This window comes from Sarcophilus harrisii, chromosome 1 (genome assembly GCF_902635505.1).
Source record: "Sarcophilus harrisii chromosome 1, mSarHar1.11, whole genome shotgun sequence".
NCBI lineage: Eukaryota > Metazoa > Chordata > Mammalia > Dasyuromorphia > Dasyuridae > Sarcophilus > Sarcophilus harrisii.
This window is the reverse complement of record NC_045426.1, coordinates 536,212,833-536,232,798: the sequence shown is the minus strand read 5'-3', so window position 1 is coordinate 536,232,798 and position 19,966 is coordinate 536,212,833. Positions and strand designations below refer to the sequence as shown.

Sequence of the window (19,966 nt, the reverse complement as noted above, 5' to 3'; positions counted from 1 at the left end):
TTTATCAGCATAGGGATTTCCCAGGGAAGGAAATGCAAGTTACCCTACTTCTCTGGAAGTTATAGATAGACAGAATTGTACATAGCCTTTAAAGGTCTAGCTATACAACCAGTATGGGTCAGAGGTAGGACTTTGTTCCAGGTTTTCTTGGATCTGAAACTAGCTCATTGGTCACCACACCTGCTGCTCCTTGTGCCTGGAACCATAAATGAATTACATGGGCCCCAATTATCATGCTACAATGAGGCACAGTGCATTTCATTTTGCCCAATCTGTTCAGGGCCTCCCTTGCTCCTTAACTTACAAAGATAATGGCTTTTTTTCCTTCTCTCTTTATTCTGATCAGCCTTGACAAGGTTTCAGTCTCACTTATTCCTATCTCTAATTTTTTTTTTCTTTTTATGGGAGGTAATCAGGGTTGAGTGATTTGCCCAGAGTTACTGAACTTAGATCTTCCTGAATCCAGGCCCAATGCTCTATCCACCTACTTGCCCCTACTTCCTCTAATTTTCATCCACATTCTCTGTGAACTTTCCACCAGCATTTACCTCTCTGTTTAATTCTTCAACTTAGACTGAATTAAGAAATGAAATATATTATTGCTCAGTGAAACCAGGAGGCAGCTAGGGCTTTGCATGGAGAAATGAACTTTAGAGAAAACCAACACTCTGTCCCAGGGTAGAAATTTCCCAGGATGTGCTTCCTCCCTCCAGGTGGTTATATCCCAGGTGACCTGCCTCCCCCCTTAGAGCATTTAAAATGTGTTACCTGATATTTTCCCAGTGATAGAAAATGATGCCTTGGTCATCAGTGCTTCTGCTGCCATCAAGGACCATGCTTTTCACAGGGAATATCAGCTCTTTATCTGGACCAGCCACAGCTACAGGGGGACTGTTGTTTTCTATGATAAACAAAACCAGAATGTGAAAACAAGTACTTTTAAAACTATATTACCAATGCTCAGATTCTTTTTAAAATATTTAGTTCTGAATTAATTTACATCAATTCACATAGTAATTGAATCTTCAGAACCACCAGCATACAGTTTCATGTGAAAAAAATAATAAAAGTCCTGTAAAATATATTTTAAAAACACTAATCAACATTTATTAATTGTCTGCTCAATGTGTCAGAGACTGTATTAAATATTGAAGATATAAAAAGAAGAAAACAAAAGTTTCTGTCCTTAAGGGGCTTATAATCTAATGGGGGACACAATATACAAACATATTCAAAGCAAGTTATATTCAGGATAGATTGGAAACAATTAACAGAAGAGATATGAGAATTAAAAGAATTTGGGGAATTTTGTTGTTGTTCAGTTATTTCTGTCATGTCCAACTCTTCATGACCCCTTTTGGGTTTTCTTGGCAAAGATCCTGGATTGAAGTGCTATTTCTTTCTTTAACTCATTTTAAAGATGAGGAAACTGAGGCAAACCAGGTTGGGTGATTCACCCAAGGTCATATAGCTAGTAAGTGCCTGAGGCCAGATTCAGCTCAGGAAGATGAGTCTTTCTGATTCCAGATCCATTCTATCCAGGGAAGGCTTCCACTAAAAGATGTTATTTTAAGTGGAAATTAAAGCAAGGGAGGTCAGTAGGCAGAGTCAAGGAGGGAGAAAATTCTAGATATAGAGAATATATCAGAGGTCGATGGAGTGCACATGGCAAACCAGGTCCCCAACTGGTCTAAACATATGGCAATCAAAATAGTCTGAGAAAGCTAACTTCCTTTTTTTATGCAATCATGGTTGATGGAATTTACATTATGACTGAATTAACTTGCATTAATAAGACAGTTTGTGAAAAGTAAGTTTCCATCAAGGTTATCTCAAAGGCTACTGTGACTGTCTTTAACTAGATTGGAGAGGAGATAGATGAACTAACAATAGATTCTAACTTCAAGATAATCTGGGAATTTGTTACATCTAATAGCTATTTGGACTTCTTCCGGACAAGGGCAGAGAGTAGGTTACTCTGAAATGGGCCACAGTAGCAATCAGATATGTCATCCAAAATATGGAAGTACAGAGTTCACACTGATCATTGGGTGAACTAGCGAGGACTGGGCTCCAGTAGGATTTTGTTCATTTCTGTCTAGGACAGGTCAACAGATCTTAACTGTTCTGTATCTTGTTTTGTTTTTTTGTTTTTTTTATAAAATGAGAATTCTCCTTTCCTTTGGAGGATTCACTAAGAAAACAGGAATAGAAGTAGATTCCCTTTCTTCCCCAAAAGAAAAAGCTCCACATGCCCATTTAAGGCAGCAGAGCACTTGAGATATTATAAAGTATTTAAGAAATGGAGTAACTCAGAGTGGCCAAGTGGCATGGGGTTAGAGTCCTAGATTTAGAGTGAGACAGATCAGCATTCAAATCCAGTTTCAACCACTTAACAGACATGCGACTGAGAAAATCACTTAACTTCTGTCTGCCTCAGTTTCCTCCCTTGTAAAATAGAACAAAGTAAGATAATAATATTTGTACTTAGATTTAGAGAGACAAAAATCTAGCATTAAGGTCATATACAATCACAGACTGAGAAAACAGAGATATGTACTATTAAGGGGTGCCCTGAACTTGTCTTTTTGAGGTGCCATATTATCCATAAATACTGGACCCAGGGTATACAGGAGGCCCTGAATGTATCAAGGATAAAGTCCCTAGCCACCCCTCTCCAGCTGATATAATTTGTTGTTTGCACTCCAAGTTGAACTCCCTGTGTGTTCTTGGTAATCAAGACAGGTGCCAGACATTCTGCACTTGGCTTGTGCAACTGGAACCTTTGTAGATAAACAGAACATACTATCATTATGGTCTAGCAGGTCCAAGACAAAAGAATGAGATTTTGACCATCACTTTACTTCTCCTCTTTGGAAAGGGTTTTGTCCTTTTCCCACCTTTATTGCACCTTTCCTTTGCTATGCTCCTTTAAGTGGAGATTTGTGTTTCCTCCTCCCTTTGTTTTACTGTCATAAATTTGCAAATTTTTGTATTGTGAACTCTTTAGGTTTCACATGCATAAATGTCATGAAGTTGAGATTACCTAATGACAGTACATCAGAAATGAAGAAACTAAGACAAAATGACAAATAGAAAAACAAACAGAAATATAGACACTCAAGGGTTAAAACAATGATATGTGTGTGTGTGTGTGTGTGTGTGTGTGTGTGTGTAACACTGATATAAAGAAATATATAGACAGACAGAAATATGGAAGACTGAGATAATAGTTGTAAAGTGTTTAAAATACAAGTAAATGCTAGCTGTTGTTATCATTACAGTACTCATATTTGGCTTCTTTCCAAAAAGTAGCAAGGGGAAGAAAAAGTGAGTTTTATTTTAATAGGTATATTAATTAGATGTAGGTTGGCTACCTTCTTAGGACATCAGAAGGAAAGGCACAGTTTCTTCCAGCAACAGGCCATTTATTTAAAAGTATCAAAGGCAAAATTATAATACAGAATATTGGACAAGGGCTCAGCTGACCTTGGGGGGTCGAGGATGGAAAAGGAAGTACAATTCTAGATATCAGTAGAATGATAATCCTCAGGAACCTACTTACAAACAGAAGCTAAATTATCTAGTCAGTCTACTTCTATCTGGTCACAGAACATCTCAATGTCTGGTCATAGTGTCTTAAAGAGACCCTTCTGAAAAATGCCTGTATCACTGAGTCAGAAGAGTAAAATATCTATATCCATATCAAAGGATTCTAGATTTTGAGCTAGAAGAGATTTTAGAGGACATATGATCTAATCATCTCATTTTATATGTGAAATCTGAGATTGGTGTGACCTTGAAGAGAGTTACACAGTGATATTTCATCTCAGGATTTGGAAATTAAAATTATAATGGAACTCTGCATCTAAAACCAAAAACTGCTTTTAATTTAGGACCCAATGTCTACTGCCCCAATTGACTGCCCAGCTCAAGGGTTTAGGGTGAATTCCTCTCTGATGAGAATCAAATCCAAGATATTTCCATTCTCACGTACCAGGCTGGACAATTACAGTGACTTCAGCAGTGGATTGCTGTCTTGATGAATCTGTGATCATCAGCTGAAATGTATAATCTCCTTCCTGCATTGCAGACAAATGAAGATATGGTGTCCTCACTCCCTGGGCATTTGACAATTAAAAAAAGAAATAAAAGACAAATGTAGAATTGTAGACAATATACATAAAGGATCTCATAAAAATATGTTATACAAAATTGACAGATTTGATAAAGATATTTTGCTGAAGCAAAGGATGTTTGTATGTCTTTTGGGAATTGGGGCTGAAAATCCAAAGCAGCAGAAACTTTCAGAGGCAGCATTTTATTCATTTGGCTAAAATAATTAAAATGACCACTTTCAGTTTTATTAGAGGTTATCTTTTCTGTTAGTAATAATACCAATTACTTCTCCCATCTAAATGTTAAATGACTATTAAATATTTACATTGTCTGATTGTTCAACTCCTATTACAAGTTCTTTATTGTCTTTAATAAGAGAACAATTATATAAAGTTTTAAGCACTGAAGAATGCTTTTCCCATATTATTTCTTTTAATTCTCACAGCAATATAAGGTAGGTGTTATTATTGTTGCCATTTTACAAAGGAAGAAACTGAGGCTGAGAGAAGTTATATTACTTGACTAGTCACACATCTAGTAAGTATCTGAGGCAGGATTTGAACTCAGGTCATCCTGACTATCCACTATATCAACCAGCTGCCTTGTTTCCCCTGCAAATATTTCTTCCTTGAAAACAATACCAAGAAATTTATAGATTATAGACTTTTGGACCTAATAAGGACTTTAAAGATGATCTAGCATAATCCCCTCACTTTATAGATCAGGAAACTATGGTCAAAAAAGGTGTACTACCTTGCTTAGGGTCACATGGCTAGTTAGTGGTAATTCTGGCTGCTGAAATTAAAACAGATTTCCAAGTCTAGCACTCCTTCCACCATAATGCTTGGTATTTCTCTTAATTTCTTGGTGAATACCTCAGCCATGTATATACTTACATCTTTCTCTATATTTGTGTTTTATTCCTTGAGTGTCTATATTTCTCAATCTGTTTCTCTGTCATTCTGTCTGAATTTCCCTGTTTCTGTTTATATGTGTCTCTGTGTCTCAATCTGATTGTATTTTACCTCGATTCTGCTCTCTGTCTCTGAATCTGTGTAACCTTTGTGAACCTCAATTTCCTCCTCTGTAAAATTAGATGGCTAGATGATCTAGGACATTCTATGACTCAATAAAAAATTCTTCCTTAATGCTGACTTTAATGCTTGAGTAGATCCATAATCTCTCCAATAGTACAGATCACTACCCATCCAATCCTTCTCTTCCTGTATACCTTTTGTCCATATCTTTCTGTGAATATTCCAGAGGGTGTCCATCCAATGTGCTGGGTTCTTATCTATAGATCCTACCATTATGAATGTATGTGCATGAACTGTCCATCCCTCGGTGTTGACATATGATCAGTCCCCCTTTCCTAATCATGCATCCCTTTGATGATTTTTTTTTTATCTACTCCTAAAGATTTTTCACTGGTAATGCAATGTACAACTTCTTCAAGCTTACTTTGCAAATCACCACTGCCATTTAGATGGTCAATCATTTTAGTTCTTCTGAGATTGCTGCATTACCCAATTCAACAGGTCCAACTCATTGTCTATTTCTAATGTCTGTTCAAGATAAATGCATTGACAGACTAGCTGTATGAGTTGTCCATCTAACTGCATATCATAGTCTGATCAAAAGGTATTTTTACCCTATGTTTTTTCTTTCTGTTCAGGAAATTAAGCCTAAATATTTTAAGCAATTATTAATCTCATTGAGGAAGCTCTGCTTGATGTCAGGGCTTGATATAATCAGCACAATACCATCCATAAGACAAACCTCTCTATCTCTAAAGAATCCCTCTTCCATTTAGACTCTGTATTAATGGCAAACAACTTAGGCAGACATGCTACTCCCTGTTTCAAGCTTCCCTTGAGGTTAATAGTCAGGGGTTAAGGAACAAAGTTATATTTGGTGCGTTTGATTTTAACATCCAGCATCTTGTTGGAATGACATTTTGTTCTATAAAATGAAATATTTTTAATAGCAAAAAATCAATACACACAGTGCAATGTTATATTCTGTACAATTATATTTCTTCAGGGATGCTGGATCAAGGGAAGAGATTTAGAGTTAGAACAGACTTCAGCTGTCAGTCTAAAAACTTCATTTTACAAATGAGGAAATTGAGGCTCAAACTAAGATCTAAAGATAGTAAATGGGATTTGAAGTCAAGTTTTTTGCCTTCAAATGTAGTTCTCATTCTGCTATGCTAGGAGAGAATATAGTTTTCACAATAATACCTTTTTCCTTTGTATCCCTTTAACAAGAATGTTCTCAACATGTAAAAATATTTTAAGATGTGGAGAGAATTGGCAAATGAATCATTATTGATATTCTCTCAGAGGCCTTTTCAATAGTAATAATATCCATGATTTTTTCTGAGCTTTTGGTATCTTTCCTTCTTTCAAAAAGCTTCAGTTTGATCCCTCAATACTCTCAAGGTTGTGCCACTTCAGCTTTGTCCCTGCCTGTGTAACAAGCCTAGTTCAACTGCTCTTTCCATCTTTGCTCATGTGAGTCAAGACCTCAGCATTGTGATATCATTGCTCTTCTTCAAGAATGAAGGATGAACAACAACTAAAGATCCAGGTACAATTCCTTATTTAAATATTCTTCAGTATTAAGAAGACTCAAGTAAAACTGAAGATGAAAAATATAAGACAGAAGAGCAAAAGCTCCCTCAGAGGGTAAAAGAGGTAGATCTACTAGGGCCTAAAGAATGGATTTGAGGCAGTCACCCTAATGGACTAAATACTTTGCTTTCTCTTCCTTTCCTTTCCACTGCTCCCTCCCTCCATTCTTTCTTTCCTATAGGGTTTAGATCTTAAAACAGCATGCAGTTTAAGAAAGCTCACTTCATAATGTAATTTCAAAATGAGGGAGGATATAGGTTGTAATTCTACCCCTGTATAAGACCAAGGGAAGACCTAAAAGTGTTTCAAATTCTTCCTTAAGATTTGAAAAGAGAGTTTTATACCATCTCACAAATTCATAACACTGAAATGACAAGTTACTGGGGAAATTGGACTTGATTTCAAGTCTGAGGGTGTGGATTTGAATCCTGATTATGTTGTTCTCATTGTAATCCTGGGCAAATCACTTCACTGTCTCAGACTCAGTTTTCTCATCTGTAAGAACAAAGTGCTAGAATAGATGACTTTTAAGGTCCCTTTGAGTTCTAAATCCCATGGTCTCATGCTCCCAAGTGCTATTCCTACTTCTTCACAGAGCACTTGGGGATTGTGAGGTTGGAATCTCTATGTGAGGGTCCCAATGGCAGAATCACAGAATCTCAGAATTGAAAGGAACTTCAGAGGCCATCTATTCCAACTTGTGCTTGAATAAGAATCCCATTTGCAACATATTTGAAAAGCGGTCATTCAGCTTTTGCTCAAGGAGGAAACAAACCATTACCTCCCAAGGCAAACTATTCCACTTTGGTAAGCTCTGATGATTGAGTTTTTCCTTACATCAAGCTTTCCCCCCCCCCCAACTTATACCTATTACTTCTATTTATTCCTCCAAGCAGTTCAAAGTATATTATTTCCTCTTCCAAGCCTTCAAATATTTGAAGGCAGCTATTAGAAGTTTTTTCTTCTCCCTAATTCCAACTAATTACTATATGACATAAACTCATTATCCTTTACCATCCTACTAATCCTTCTTTGAACAGTCTCTAGTTTACCAATAGACTTCCTCAAGTGTGATGTCCAAAACTGTCTACTCTCAAGGTTTCTCTGAAGAACCCTAGAAACAATTGTGAGACATGGGAGACACCGGCACAAGACTATTCAGAATACTATGACCTAATCAAAGAAAGTGCTATGCTGTAGGAGCAAAACAAAATTGCAATAGCTCAAAATAAAAGTGATATGGGCAAATTTATAGACATCCCTACTCCAAATGTTCATATAAACTATTTGTACCCAATCGGTGGTGAGCCCCTTCAGCCACATGGCTACTTTGACCCCAATATATTGATGTCATTTGAGTTCTCTTCAAGAACAAAGAATAGCAATCAAGTACCAAGTCCAAAATTGAGTACAATAATTCAAATACAGTTTGACTTGGACATTTTGCTTATCTTTATATAGTCTATAACTATATAACTTTCTTGGTTGAAATATTAAGCTGTTAACCAATGCTGAGCTCCATATTCTTGAATCTAGCCTATCTCTTGCTTTCTACTTCAAGTTCCCCAATATACACTGTATTCTGCTATTAAAATATAAACTTTTTGAGGGCAAGGAGTATCTTGCCTTATAATTTATAATTTATAATCGCAATGCTTATCACTTTAGAAAATGCCTAATAAATGCTTTTTCATTCATTCACTTATTGAGGAGACAGGTGGGACTGAGCTACTAAAACTGCTAACCGTTTACATGTGGAACTTTTGCAGTCCCATACATTCATAATTCTAGGAATGCTGCCTTCCTCTTGCAACATTCCTAATGCATAAGAATAAAGACATTTCTAAACTCATTTTTATAGGCCCCAAAACAAAATCTAGATTCAATTGATGAAAAATTGAGGCAAATTCTTCTGACACCCATAGACAAGAACTTACCTGCATGGCTACTACTTTACTCTTACTATGTGGGCTCAGAGACCATTCATAGCTAACAATCTGGTGGTCATCGCTGCTCTGATTTCCATTGAGGGTGATGAAATTCTGTGGTAAAGTTATCATCTGATTTGGTCCAGCATTAGCAAGAGGTGGATAGTCCACAGGCTTGTTGACTATTAGTAATGCAGTAGTAGAATTTGCAGCTCCATCTGAATCTATTACTGTTAACCTATGGAAAGGAGAATGAGAGGGAGAAAAAGGAAGAGGAAGAAAAGGAAAAAAGAAGAAGAATTAGAAAGTAAGTGAGGAGGAAAAAGGGAGGAGGGAAGAAAGAGAGAGAGGGAGGGAAAAAAAAGACAGGGAGGGGAGTGAGAGGGGAGGAAGGAGAAAGAGAAAATCCATTATGTTGGTATTGGGAGAACTTCCCTACTTCCCAAATTTTAAACTTAGATGACTGTTCTACTTATAATTTATAGCTTTCAGAGTTAGACTATACAATAAGTAATTCTGTTAGGAATATATTGAGGTAAAAGAAACAAAGAATTTGAAAATGGAACAAAAGCGGGGAAAAGCTTGAAGATATTTTGAACGTAAAGAAGTACTTTCCATAGGGTTGAGGAAAAGGTGATTAATTATAAAAATGGAAAAGATGTTTCTGAAAGATAGTCTTTTGTTTAAATAATAATAATTCTAGGACCAATGTTCTAGGTCCCAGCAGAGTAAGAAATAAATATTTGCATCCAAACAATATTATGCACTCAATAGATCTTTGCTTGACAATTGACTGCTACAGAGCAAGATAGCATCTCATTTCACATGCTGTCCTGTGCAAAGAAAATTAACATCATAGTTAGAGCTTGAAGGGAATTTAGAAGTTGTCTATTACAAACTTCTCTTTTGAATCCAGTGAAAAGGTGAAATTTAGATATATTAAGTAACTCCTCTAAAGTCACTCAGGTAGAAAGTATCATGGCTAGAACTCAAAGCCAAATCCTCCAAATCTAATGTTCCTTCCACTATATCATGTCATCCAGACAAAGCTTCTGCTTTAGCAATAATTTACCTTCTATTACAACACTGGTTTTTTTTTTAATAGCCTTTTATTTACAAGTTATATGTATGGGTAACTTTACAGCATTAACAATTGCCAAACCTCTTGTTCCAATTTTTCACCTCTTATCCCCCATCCCCTCCCCTAGATGGTAGGATGACCAGTAGATGTTAAATATATTAAAATATAAATTAGATACACAATAAGTATACATGACCAAAACGTTATTTTTCTGTACAAAAAGAATCAGACTCTGAAATATTGTACAATTAGCTTGTGAAGGAAATCAAAAATGCAGGTGGGCAAAAATATAGGGATTGGGAATTCAATGTTATGGTTTTTAGTCATCTCCCAGAGTTCTTTCTCTGGGCGTAGCTGGTTCAGTTCATTACTGCTCTATTGGAACTGATTTGGTTGATCTCCTTGCTGAGGATGGCCAGGTCCATCAGAACTGGTCATCATATAGTATTTTTGTTGAAGTATATAATGATCTCCTGGTCCTGCTCATTTCACTCAGCATCAGTTCGTGTAAGTCTCTCCAGGCCTTTCTGAAATCATCCTGTTGGTCATTTCTTACAGAACAATAATATTCCATAATATTCATATACCACAATTTATTCAGCCATTCTCCAACTGATGGGCATCCACTCAGTTTCCAGTTTCTGGCCACTACAAAGAGAGCTGCCACAAACATTCGTGCACATACAGGTCCCTTTCCCTTCTTTATGATCTCTTTGGGATATAAGCCCAGTATTAACACTGCTGGATCAAAGGGTATGCACAGTTTGATAACTTTTTGAGCATAGTTCCAAACTACTCTCCAGAATGGTTGGATTCATTCACAACTCCACCAACAATGCATCAATGTCCCAGTTTTCCCACATCCCCTCCAACAATCATCATTATTTTTTCCGGTCATCTTAGCCAGTCTGACAGGTGTGTAGTAGTATTGCAACACTGTTAAAGGAAAATAGTATCAAAGGACATCTTGACAACAGAATGAAAACAATAAACTAAGCTGAGAATGAGGTAAATTATTTCAGAATTTATTAGATTAAAAGGTTTTAGAGCAGTGCTGTTTCAGATTCTCTTCAGGGAGAGGTCTTTGGTGGTCTAGGAGAAAGAATCTGGAAAGAAGCCAACACGTAAAGGAGCTAATGCCTTGAGCATCACCTTATTTCCAAAACAGATGAAAAGGCCACTGATCACCAGCCCAACCACTCCTAGGTTTTTAAATTTTGTCCACAAATAAACTGTCAGTCCACAGCGTGCTAGTCCTATCTTGTGGTTGTTACATTCCAGGCCAAAGACCCTACAGTCACAAGTCCCACTGCCAGGTTAAAAGCCACAGTTGCCACAGTTAATCTTGAGCCCAAGGCTAAGGCTCCTAAAACAGCAGCATTTAGCCAGAAATTTCCTGTCACACTCACAACTACTACTACTACTTCCTGAATGAAAGAGGAGCAAATGGAATTAGAGGGACAAAAATTTACAAAGGTTTATTCACTTATATCCAGAGAACACTGCACAGAAAAACAGTGACGCTCTATATCACTGAGATAAAAATGAACCAAGAGGCTGAATAAATTATGGTATAGGAATGTAATGTGGAATATCATTTTTCTATAAGAAATGAGGAGCAAGCTTATTTCAGAAGCCTGGAAAGGCTTACATGAACTGACACTAGTGAAGTGAGCAGAACCAAGAGAACACTGTACACAGTAATAGCAACATGTGTGACAAGGATATTTTGCCATTTTTTTCTCCAATTTCTTCTTCAATCTACAGGTAAGGAAACAAGAGCAAAGCAAGTAAAATGACTGTCCCAGATTTATTATCAGTAAAATTTGATTTGTATACCTGTTGTATATACCTCTATGTCCAGGATCTCATAAAAATTTCTCAGGCGAAAAGGATTTGCAAGAGGAAAAAGTTTTAAGAAGCCTTGATCTAAAAAGTAATAGAAAAGGCCAGAAGAGGAGAGGATTTTGGGGGACAGAGAGATGATGCAGTGGAAAGAGTACTAGGCCTAGAGTCCAGATTTATTTTCCCAAGTTCAACTCTAGCCTCAGATACAGTAGCTATGTCACTTAACCCTTTTTGTCTTAGATTCCTCATCTGTAAAATGAGCTGGAAAAGAAAATGGCAAACCACGCCAGTATCTTTACCAAAAAAACCCCGAATGGAGTCACAAAGAATGAGATGTGACTAACCAAAAAATAGCAATAAGTTTGATTTGACATTTGTGGTGTTTATAGGATAGCTAATATAAGATGTCTAATAGACAGGTAGTAATGTAGAAATGGATACCAGGAAAAAGGATTAGATCTGAAAATCATCTGCATAGAACCCATAGGAGCTACTGAGACTAAGTGAAGTAGCAGAGTGAGATAATGAAATAGCAGAGGGAGAACAGAGAAGAGGACCTAGGAAAAAATCCTAGGGAAAAACCCATGATTATAAGGTGACAAATGGATGAAGAACTGAGATTGAGAAGACTGAGAAGGTGCAGCCATGTAGTACAAATGGAAAATAAGCATTTGTTAAATGCCTACTATGTGTTAGGCACTGTGTCAGGTGCTGGGGATGTGAGCAAATAATACATATAAATATATCAGGTGTAGGAAACGTTCAAACTGCAGGTTATATGAGGCCTGTGAAATCATTTGTTAAGGCAACTGCAGGCAATGATGAACTGAAAGCTAAGTACAATAACCTTCCACTGCTTGAGTTCTATAAGTTGATCATTTTATATGGCCCATGAATAATATTCTGAATATCCAAATGGTCATTCACAGAAAAAAGGTTCCCCATTCCTGAAATACATCATTACTAATGGAATCATAAAAATTTTTCTACTTCATTTTATGGTTTTCATATATAATTATATTACATTATTCCATACTGATATTCCAACAATTATATGTTTATGTATAATAATTTATACTATATAATTTTGTGTGTATATGTTTGTATGTATATTTGTATGCAGGTTCATATACAATATATATTATTATATATGGATATTATGTACACAGAGTTTGTGTTACATAATATATACATACATATATAATATCTTTATTTGGAGGGAGCCTAAGTTCCCTTGCCTCTGCTTTTTTTTTTATCTTTTCCAGAAATTACTGTAATCTTCCTAGCTTTGTGCTTATACAACACAGAGGATTCCCTTCCTCTTCTAATCTCTCTTCCCCCAACCCCTACCTCACACCCCCAAGCTCTAATATTTTCCTGCTTATGACATTTGAGATGGAAAACAAGGGACAAGCACCTTCAGGAGACCTCAATCCTATCTTATAAAAGTCATAACCCTGGATGGCATCATTAAGCTTTCTGCTTCAAAGAACTCTGGTAGAGGCTATTTTTGCTTTTATATTTATGTCCTTAGCACTTAGAATAGTGCTTAGCACATATTAAGCACTTAAAAACAGGCACTATATTGGATACATCCATTCCCACTCTGTCCCTTACTACTTTGCATGACCCTGAACAAGTTGTGTCATCTCTCTGACCCTCAGTTTTTCCATCTGTAAACAAAAGGGTCAGATGAAATGGTCTTTAAGGTCTCTTTCATTACTAGATCTATGGTCCCATACACAATATAAATGGACAAAGAAAATTAAAAATCTCTATCCTCAATGAGTTTATATTCTAATGGGGCCAAAACAAAAGGAAGAAAGGAATTAACAATGGTCCCCTAATTTGACTGTCTCCATTCTACCCATTATATATATATATATATATATATATATATATATATATATGATTTCCACTTAATTGTTTGCATGTTTTCTCTTCTATTAGACTGTGAGCCCCTTGAAAGCAGGGCAAGTTTTTCTTTTTTTATATTCTCAGTGCTTAGTACAATGACTGGCACGTAACAGGTCCTGGTTGACTTGACTCAAGGGTAAATCAAGTTCTTGGGACTCTTACTACATGATGAATGAGATACCTGAGTGTCAATGATTTCTGAAGCAAGAAGATATTAAGAATCATAACTCTCATAGGAAGGGGTCAAGAAGTCATCAAGTCCAGTCCATATCTGGAAAGTAGTAGATTTCCTCTCACCAAAAGTCTCTAAACAGGGTGTAAACACTATTTATCAGAGATGTTGTAGGTCTGAATCTTGTTCAGAATTGAACTAAATGACTTCTGAGGTCCCTCTGCTGTCTGAGATACTTTAGTTCTGAAAAAAACATCTATAACATCTTTATTATCTAGCGCTGATTGAAAGCATCTTTTGAAGATAAAACCCCTAGTATCCCTAATATCCTGAGAGATTTGAAGTTACTGCTGCTGCTTTCTTATGTTTGTGTGGAAGCTCAATTTATTTTATAGAGCCATAGCATTGAACTAGGTCTCCTGAGCCAGTCTAAACACAATTTCCATAAAACATTACCCTCTGTTTATCCAAGACTTTCAACACTTCTCTGCTTAGTCTAAAGCTTATGCTTGATTTGATTCAATTCAGTTGTGTTCTTAACTCATTAAGATATTGGAGTATAGCATTTTATCACCTACTTCAAGTGTAGTGGGGCAATTTGATTAATTCATTAAATCATATAGCTCTTACAATAAATTTAAATTTCTTAAGCTAGAACTTTACAATCCAATAAAAACCTACTTTAAATAAAACAATCTCAAGAACTCTGCAATAGTGCAATAGTCAAGTAAAAGCCATATACATTTTTTATGCTAGCCCATAAATAAATATAATTCTATTTTATACTGATTTTAAATTTCTTGGTTTTAAATACTGATTTTGTTTCATTGAATCTGACAGAATAAAACCAGGACAACACTGTATTGAATTCGGTTAGTCTGAATCTTTTGCCCCCTAATAAATGGACATATGGTGAATATGAATTGAGGATGATTGTGATTTTAATAGTGGTGGTGGGCACATCTAAAAAACTTTGAAGCATAGCTTCCTCTCTAAAACCATTAGAGATCTTCCATAATCCTTAAAGAAAACCAAAAGAAGTAAAATATTTTGTCATAATTGACTTTGGAAAGGAAAATCAGGCTATACAAGACAATGTGACCAAAAGTCAACTGATAATTAAAATAAAGAAAAAGCTAAGAAAGAAAAGGAGCCCACATACCTGAAAGTATAATTCCCAGGAATAAGATTAGACAACTGTAAGACTGGAGAGTCATCTGATACCTTCTCTTCTCTTAAGGGCCCTTTAATTTCTTCCCAGTGGTAACGCACGATTGCAGCATCATCTGTGCTTTCTATATAAAACATTTTTGAAAATCAGAACTAACATTAAAAGAAAGAACTGAATAGAAAGATAGTAATAGTTAGAATGCCCCAGTTAAAATCCAGGCTCTGCTATTCAATAATGGCATGAACCAGTAAAAAACCATTTAATGACTCAAGGTCTCAAATTTCTTCCTCTATAAAATGACAGAGCTGACCTAAATAACTTTTAAAGTCCTTTTCAGAGCTACAATTTATGATTCCACAGTTAAGATTTTTTTCCCACCTTTCCAGGCTTTTGGTATGTACATGGTGGAATAGCTACTTGGCAGAATAAATAAGATGTTACCCTTTAAAATCAGGAATTCTTGAGTTCAAATCCTTATTCAGATATTTATTAGGTATGAAATCTTGGGGAATTCATGCAACTTTCTCACCACTAATGTTTCTTGATCTGAAAAATGGGGTTCACAGAGTCAAATGATAGAACATGTATATTTTACAAACCTTAAAATGCTTATAAATGTTAGTTATTATTACATTTACATATATTTCTTCATATGAGGATATAAAATTACTCAAACATGAAATAACTGTGTAATACATCTAGTCAAAGATCCAATATTTAATTAGTGGAGGGATTTCCCCACTGCTGTGGATCAAAACCTTCAGTTCTTTAGCAGGTGAAGACCACCTAGTTGCTGTGGCAGAAAAAATGATTCATTGCTTCTTGTAGTCAATATTCTGGTAACAAGCGTCACCACAGATTCATCCTTTCAAGTCTACCCTTGGAAGAGAGAAATGTTGCCAGATCCATTCTTTCACAGCTTGTGAGGACCAACTAGAATTTCTCTTCTACTTCAAGAAAACTTTAAGAACTCAAATGTCAACTTTGTGCCACATGAGAGGGAACATAGTAAAATGGAAAGAGTCATGGGATTTAAAGTTTGAGGATCTGGGTTCAAATTTTGCCTGTGACCTTGGCAAACTAACCTGTTTGGGCCTCAAATAGCAAGACTGACTAGGTGCTTCTGAAGTGCTTTCAACTCTTGATTCTATGAGACACCAGAACAAGGCTCTAGTAGAGAGCTAACTTTTGTCCTTACTCCAACTACAAATGCACAGAATTATCAATGATATCTTTGCCTTAGTTTTCCTGGAGATTTTTTGTGGATTCAATGGAACACTGGACTAGGAGCCAGAAAACTTGGCTTTAGTCCCAGCTGTAGGACATAATCTTGCAACCTTAGCTAAAGACAACCTATCTGGGCCGTAATTTTCTCATTTTAAAAAATGATGTTGCTGGACTTGGTTATTTTTAAGATCTATTCAGCTCCATTATAGTGTAGTGTCAAGAGCACTAAATATGGCACAGTGGGTAAAGAGTGAGCCAGGAGACAGGAAGCCCTTAGTTCCAATTCTGCTTTAGATACTTGCTGTGGGATTCTGACCAAGTCATTTAACTTCTCTCTGCTTTAGTTTCCTCATCTGTAAATGGGGATAATAATAGTACCTACCTCAGGATTGTATGAGGACCAAATTATATAGCATATTTATAAGCACTGGATAAACTTAAAGTATTGTAAATGTTAGTTGCTGTTATTACTATTTTTCAAATCTTCATACCTTAATTTTGATATTTACAAAAATTTAAACCCTTCTGGGTTTCAGCTTCCACATTTTGCAAAGTATTGAAGTTGGACTAGATGCTCTTTACAATCTTTATATTCTCAAATTCTATTCTACCCTTTCAATTACAAACATCAAATGTGATTTTCCTCATTTAAATATTTTTAATAATTGATATTCTTATTCAACATAGACCTTGTTTTTATAAAGAAAAAATTTGTCAATACATATATCAAATTCAAATTAAATTGTCTGGCCCCTAGAAATTTGGCTTCTGTTGTTTTAAAGGCCAGATCAAAATATATAAACACATTAACAGTCAAACTGCACATTCATCCTGTTGGGTGGTTTAAGGGGGAATAATCTTTTCCAAACAAATCAAGGAAACTATGCCTCACTAAGCTTACCAGCTAGGTAAAAGCTTTTTGATCAAACAGACATCAAATGCTAACACAGGTTATAATCTTAGCTTGGTTAATGAAGCCATGAAGACAACACATGCTCAATTGATCTTCGTTTGCCTGTTCAGCCTCCTTGGAGACCCATTTGGTATTACTCCAACATTTGGGATGCTACATGAATGTACACAGCATTAAATGACTATAGCACAAAAAATGAATTTCAGAGGCAATTCAATTCAATCTATTAAGTGCCCACAATGCTAATACACACTGTGCTGGATAATAGGGGATACAAAAATAGAAATAAAAGATTCCTTGCCCTCAGGAACTTACTTTCTACTGAACAATACTGCTAACATTTCTCATGATTCATTATCCAACAGTTAAGTAGAAAATCAGTGGGAAAGGTAATTTTAGTTACAAATGCTTTATCTCCGAAACAAAGATTTGAACCAAAATTTCCTGGCAGAAGAAATTTTTAAAAATTTTTAATGGAATAAAACTAAGCGTCAAGCAAAACAGTAGAAATATATAACATAAAATTGAAAGAGAAAAGCCCAATTTCTTTCCAGCTCTGAATCTCATGCTCCTGTGGAAAATGTCTCATGGTTTGAAAAATCTATTTAGTTAGTATATATAGTATATATATTTAGTATATAGCTTTTAATCAGGACTAGATAATAAAGATGTTATAGATTTTTTTCAGAACTATTTAAGTATAGTATATAGTATATGACTATTGTGCTTAAGGAATGACCCCACAGACAACAATTGTATTATTCAGAGAATGTGAACTAAAAGATGATGCAACCAATACATACGGCTGCCATCGATGAAGGTTGAAGTAGTAGGCAAGGAGAGCTCCTGTAGTTCTGGAGAAGCTATTGCTACTGGTGATTGATTGATTCTCACTGCTTTGTGACCAAGAAAAGAAAAAAGGAAACCAACTTAAGTGCAAGATTTATGTATAACATTCATCACCACAAAAAAAAAAAACAGTGTTACATTTTCTTTTCATAGCCTATTGGAGATGATGCTTGCCTAGTAAATTCCATCTGGGGAAGGTCTCTGTGAAATCTTAGGGCCTCTGCATAAAGTTCAGAAACCATTTCTAGCTGATTTTAGAGTCTCTCCTTTTCTTTCCCACTCAATATTGGCCAAAGTCTTTTGATGCTCAAGTCCTTAGCCATTGAACATGATCATGGAAATCAGGGGTCTTAAGTTCTGGATCAAGCTTAAGAGTTACTTGGTGAGATCCCTGTGTCACAGGACTTCAAAATAAGAACTTCATATAATAATTACTTTTGTTCAGAGCCATCCTAAAAGTTATAGTCTTTATTATGCCTTTTTAAGGCAGGTAGGTAGTATGGAAGTGGAACACTTGGAGTCTCAAGGAAGACATGGATTCAAATCCTCTCTCGACATTCAGGCAAGTCACTTAACCTTTCCCATTCTCAATTTTTTCATCTATAAAATGGGGGAAGGAGAGCAATAAAAGCACCTATTTCACAAAGTTGTCGTGAAGATCAAATGAGATATATCTGTATTGCTTTGATAATCTTAAATCATTATATAAGTTCTAGCTATAGTTATTATTACTTGATTTATTTTGTGCAAAGGCTAAAGGAGGAAGAGATAAATAAGGATAAATTAAGGCAGGTTTGAAAACTGTACAAATTTCCTCACATCTCCCTGGAAGCATGTTGCTCACATGGGAAGGAACTTAAAAAGTCACTATGTAGGGAAGAATGGGTAAATAATAAGGAATGGAGATAGAGTTGGTGGGAAAAGGGGAGAAAATCAATTTAAGAAATAGGTAGCAAAGACACTTGATATTTAGTTCAATTATAAGTTCTGATGGCCAATTGTTGTAAATATTACCCAAGTGCCAATAAAGTAGCAGATGCTGGAGAGAATCTAGGGGGAAAACACATTTTTGTTTCACTGCTATTTCAGTACCAAAGAACAAATTCAGAAAGATAAATGAATACATTATTAAGTCATTCAAGCTCATGGAAATGATATATGGGGTTACACCAATAAGAAGCCTCACCAAATGGACTACTTAACTAGATTTTTTAAACTGACTTACCTGGCTTAACAGTGACATTTACAAATCCTTCTCCAAAAGCATTTTCACCAGAAACAGTCACTTTGAAAGAATAGAGGCCTACAGATAACTGTAATACCAGAAAAGTACCTAGTTACACAAACATGTCTTAAAAAACAGAAGATTCATCACCTAGAAATGTCATAAATCTTATCTAGCTGGAGGCATGGCACAAAAGCCTTAATCACCTTCTCAAAGATGAAATCTGAGGAAGAACTCACTGAAAAGTCTTTAATTCAGGCTCAGAAACTCACCAGAGCCCTAAAGGAGATAGATTATCCCAGGAGTTCTTATAAAAATCCAACAGAGCTCTAGGGCATTTAAACAAATAAAGAAGAAATTGTGCATAAATATCTGACTAGTTGGTGTGATGTTCAAATTAGCTACAGTCATAAAAGAGGAATGAATGAATGAGTGAGCATTTATACTATTTTTACTATGTGTCAAGCACTATGCTAAGGGTTGGAGGTACAGTTACAAAAAAGTGAAGCTTTGCCCTCAAGGAGTTTATATTCTAGGAAGAAATAACATAAATAGAGGAGTGTTGGCAAAGAAGGGGTATGAAAGCAACTTAATTCATTATCACCTACTAGAGAGTTTGAAAAAAAAAAAGGCTTCTAGTTTGTGGAAGCAGTTGGTGTCCACTTCCATATCCTTTCTTCTATTTGGAACTTAAATACATCATAGGATAATTTGAGCTATATAATGTGATTTATTGTTCTGTCATTTCACTTGTTTGATTCTTCATAACCCCATTTAGGGTTTTCTTGGCAAAGATACTGGAGTGCTTTCCATTTTCTTCTCCATTTCATTTTACAGATGAGGAAACCGAGGCAAATAGGGTTAAGCCACTTGCCCAGCA

At 35.8% G+C, this 19,966-nt stretch overlaps 1 protein-coding gene across 2 annotated transcripts in view; it reads right to left on the bottom strand.

Moving 5' to 3' along the window:
• The window catches only part of KIAA0319 (KIAA0319 ortholog), a 126,994-nt gene that overhangs the window by 40,235 nt on the left and 66,793 nt on the right, over positions 1–19,966 (bottom strand). For both annotated transcript variants that reach the window (XM_031946777.1, XM_031946778.1), the window contains 6 exons: positions 19,087–19,174; positions 17,816–17,908; positions 14,864–14,996; positions 8,693–8,921; positions 3,998–4,121; positions 769–901 (listed from right to left, as the gene is read on the bottom strand). In XM_031946777.1, coding sequence (XP_031802637.1) covers positions 769–901; positions 3,998–4,121; positions 8,693–8,921; positions 14,864–14,996; positions 17,816–17,908; positions 19,087–19,174 — 800 coding nt within the window. The remainder of the gene's footprint in view (positions 1–768; positions 902–3,997; positions 4,122–8,692; positions 8,922–14,863; positions 14,997–17,815; positions 17,909–19,086; positions 19,175–19,966) is intronic.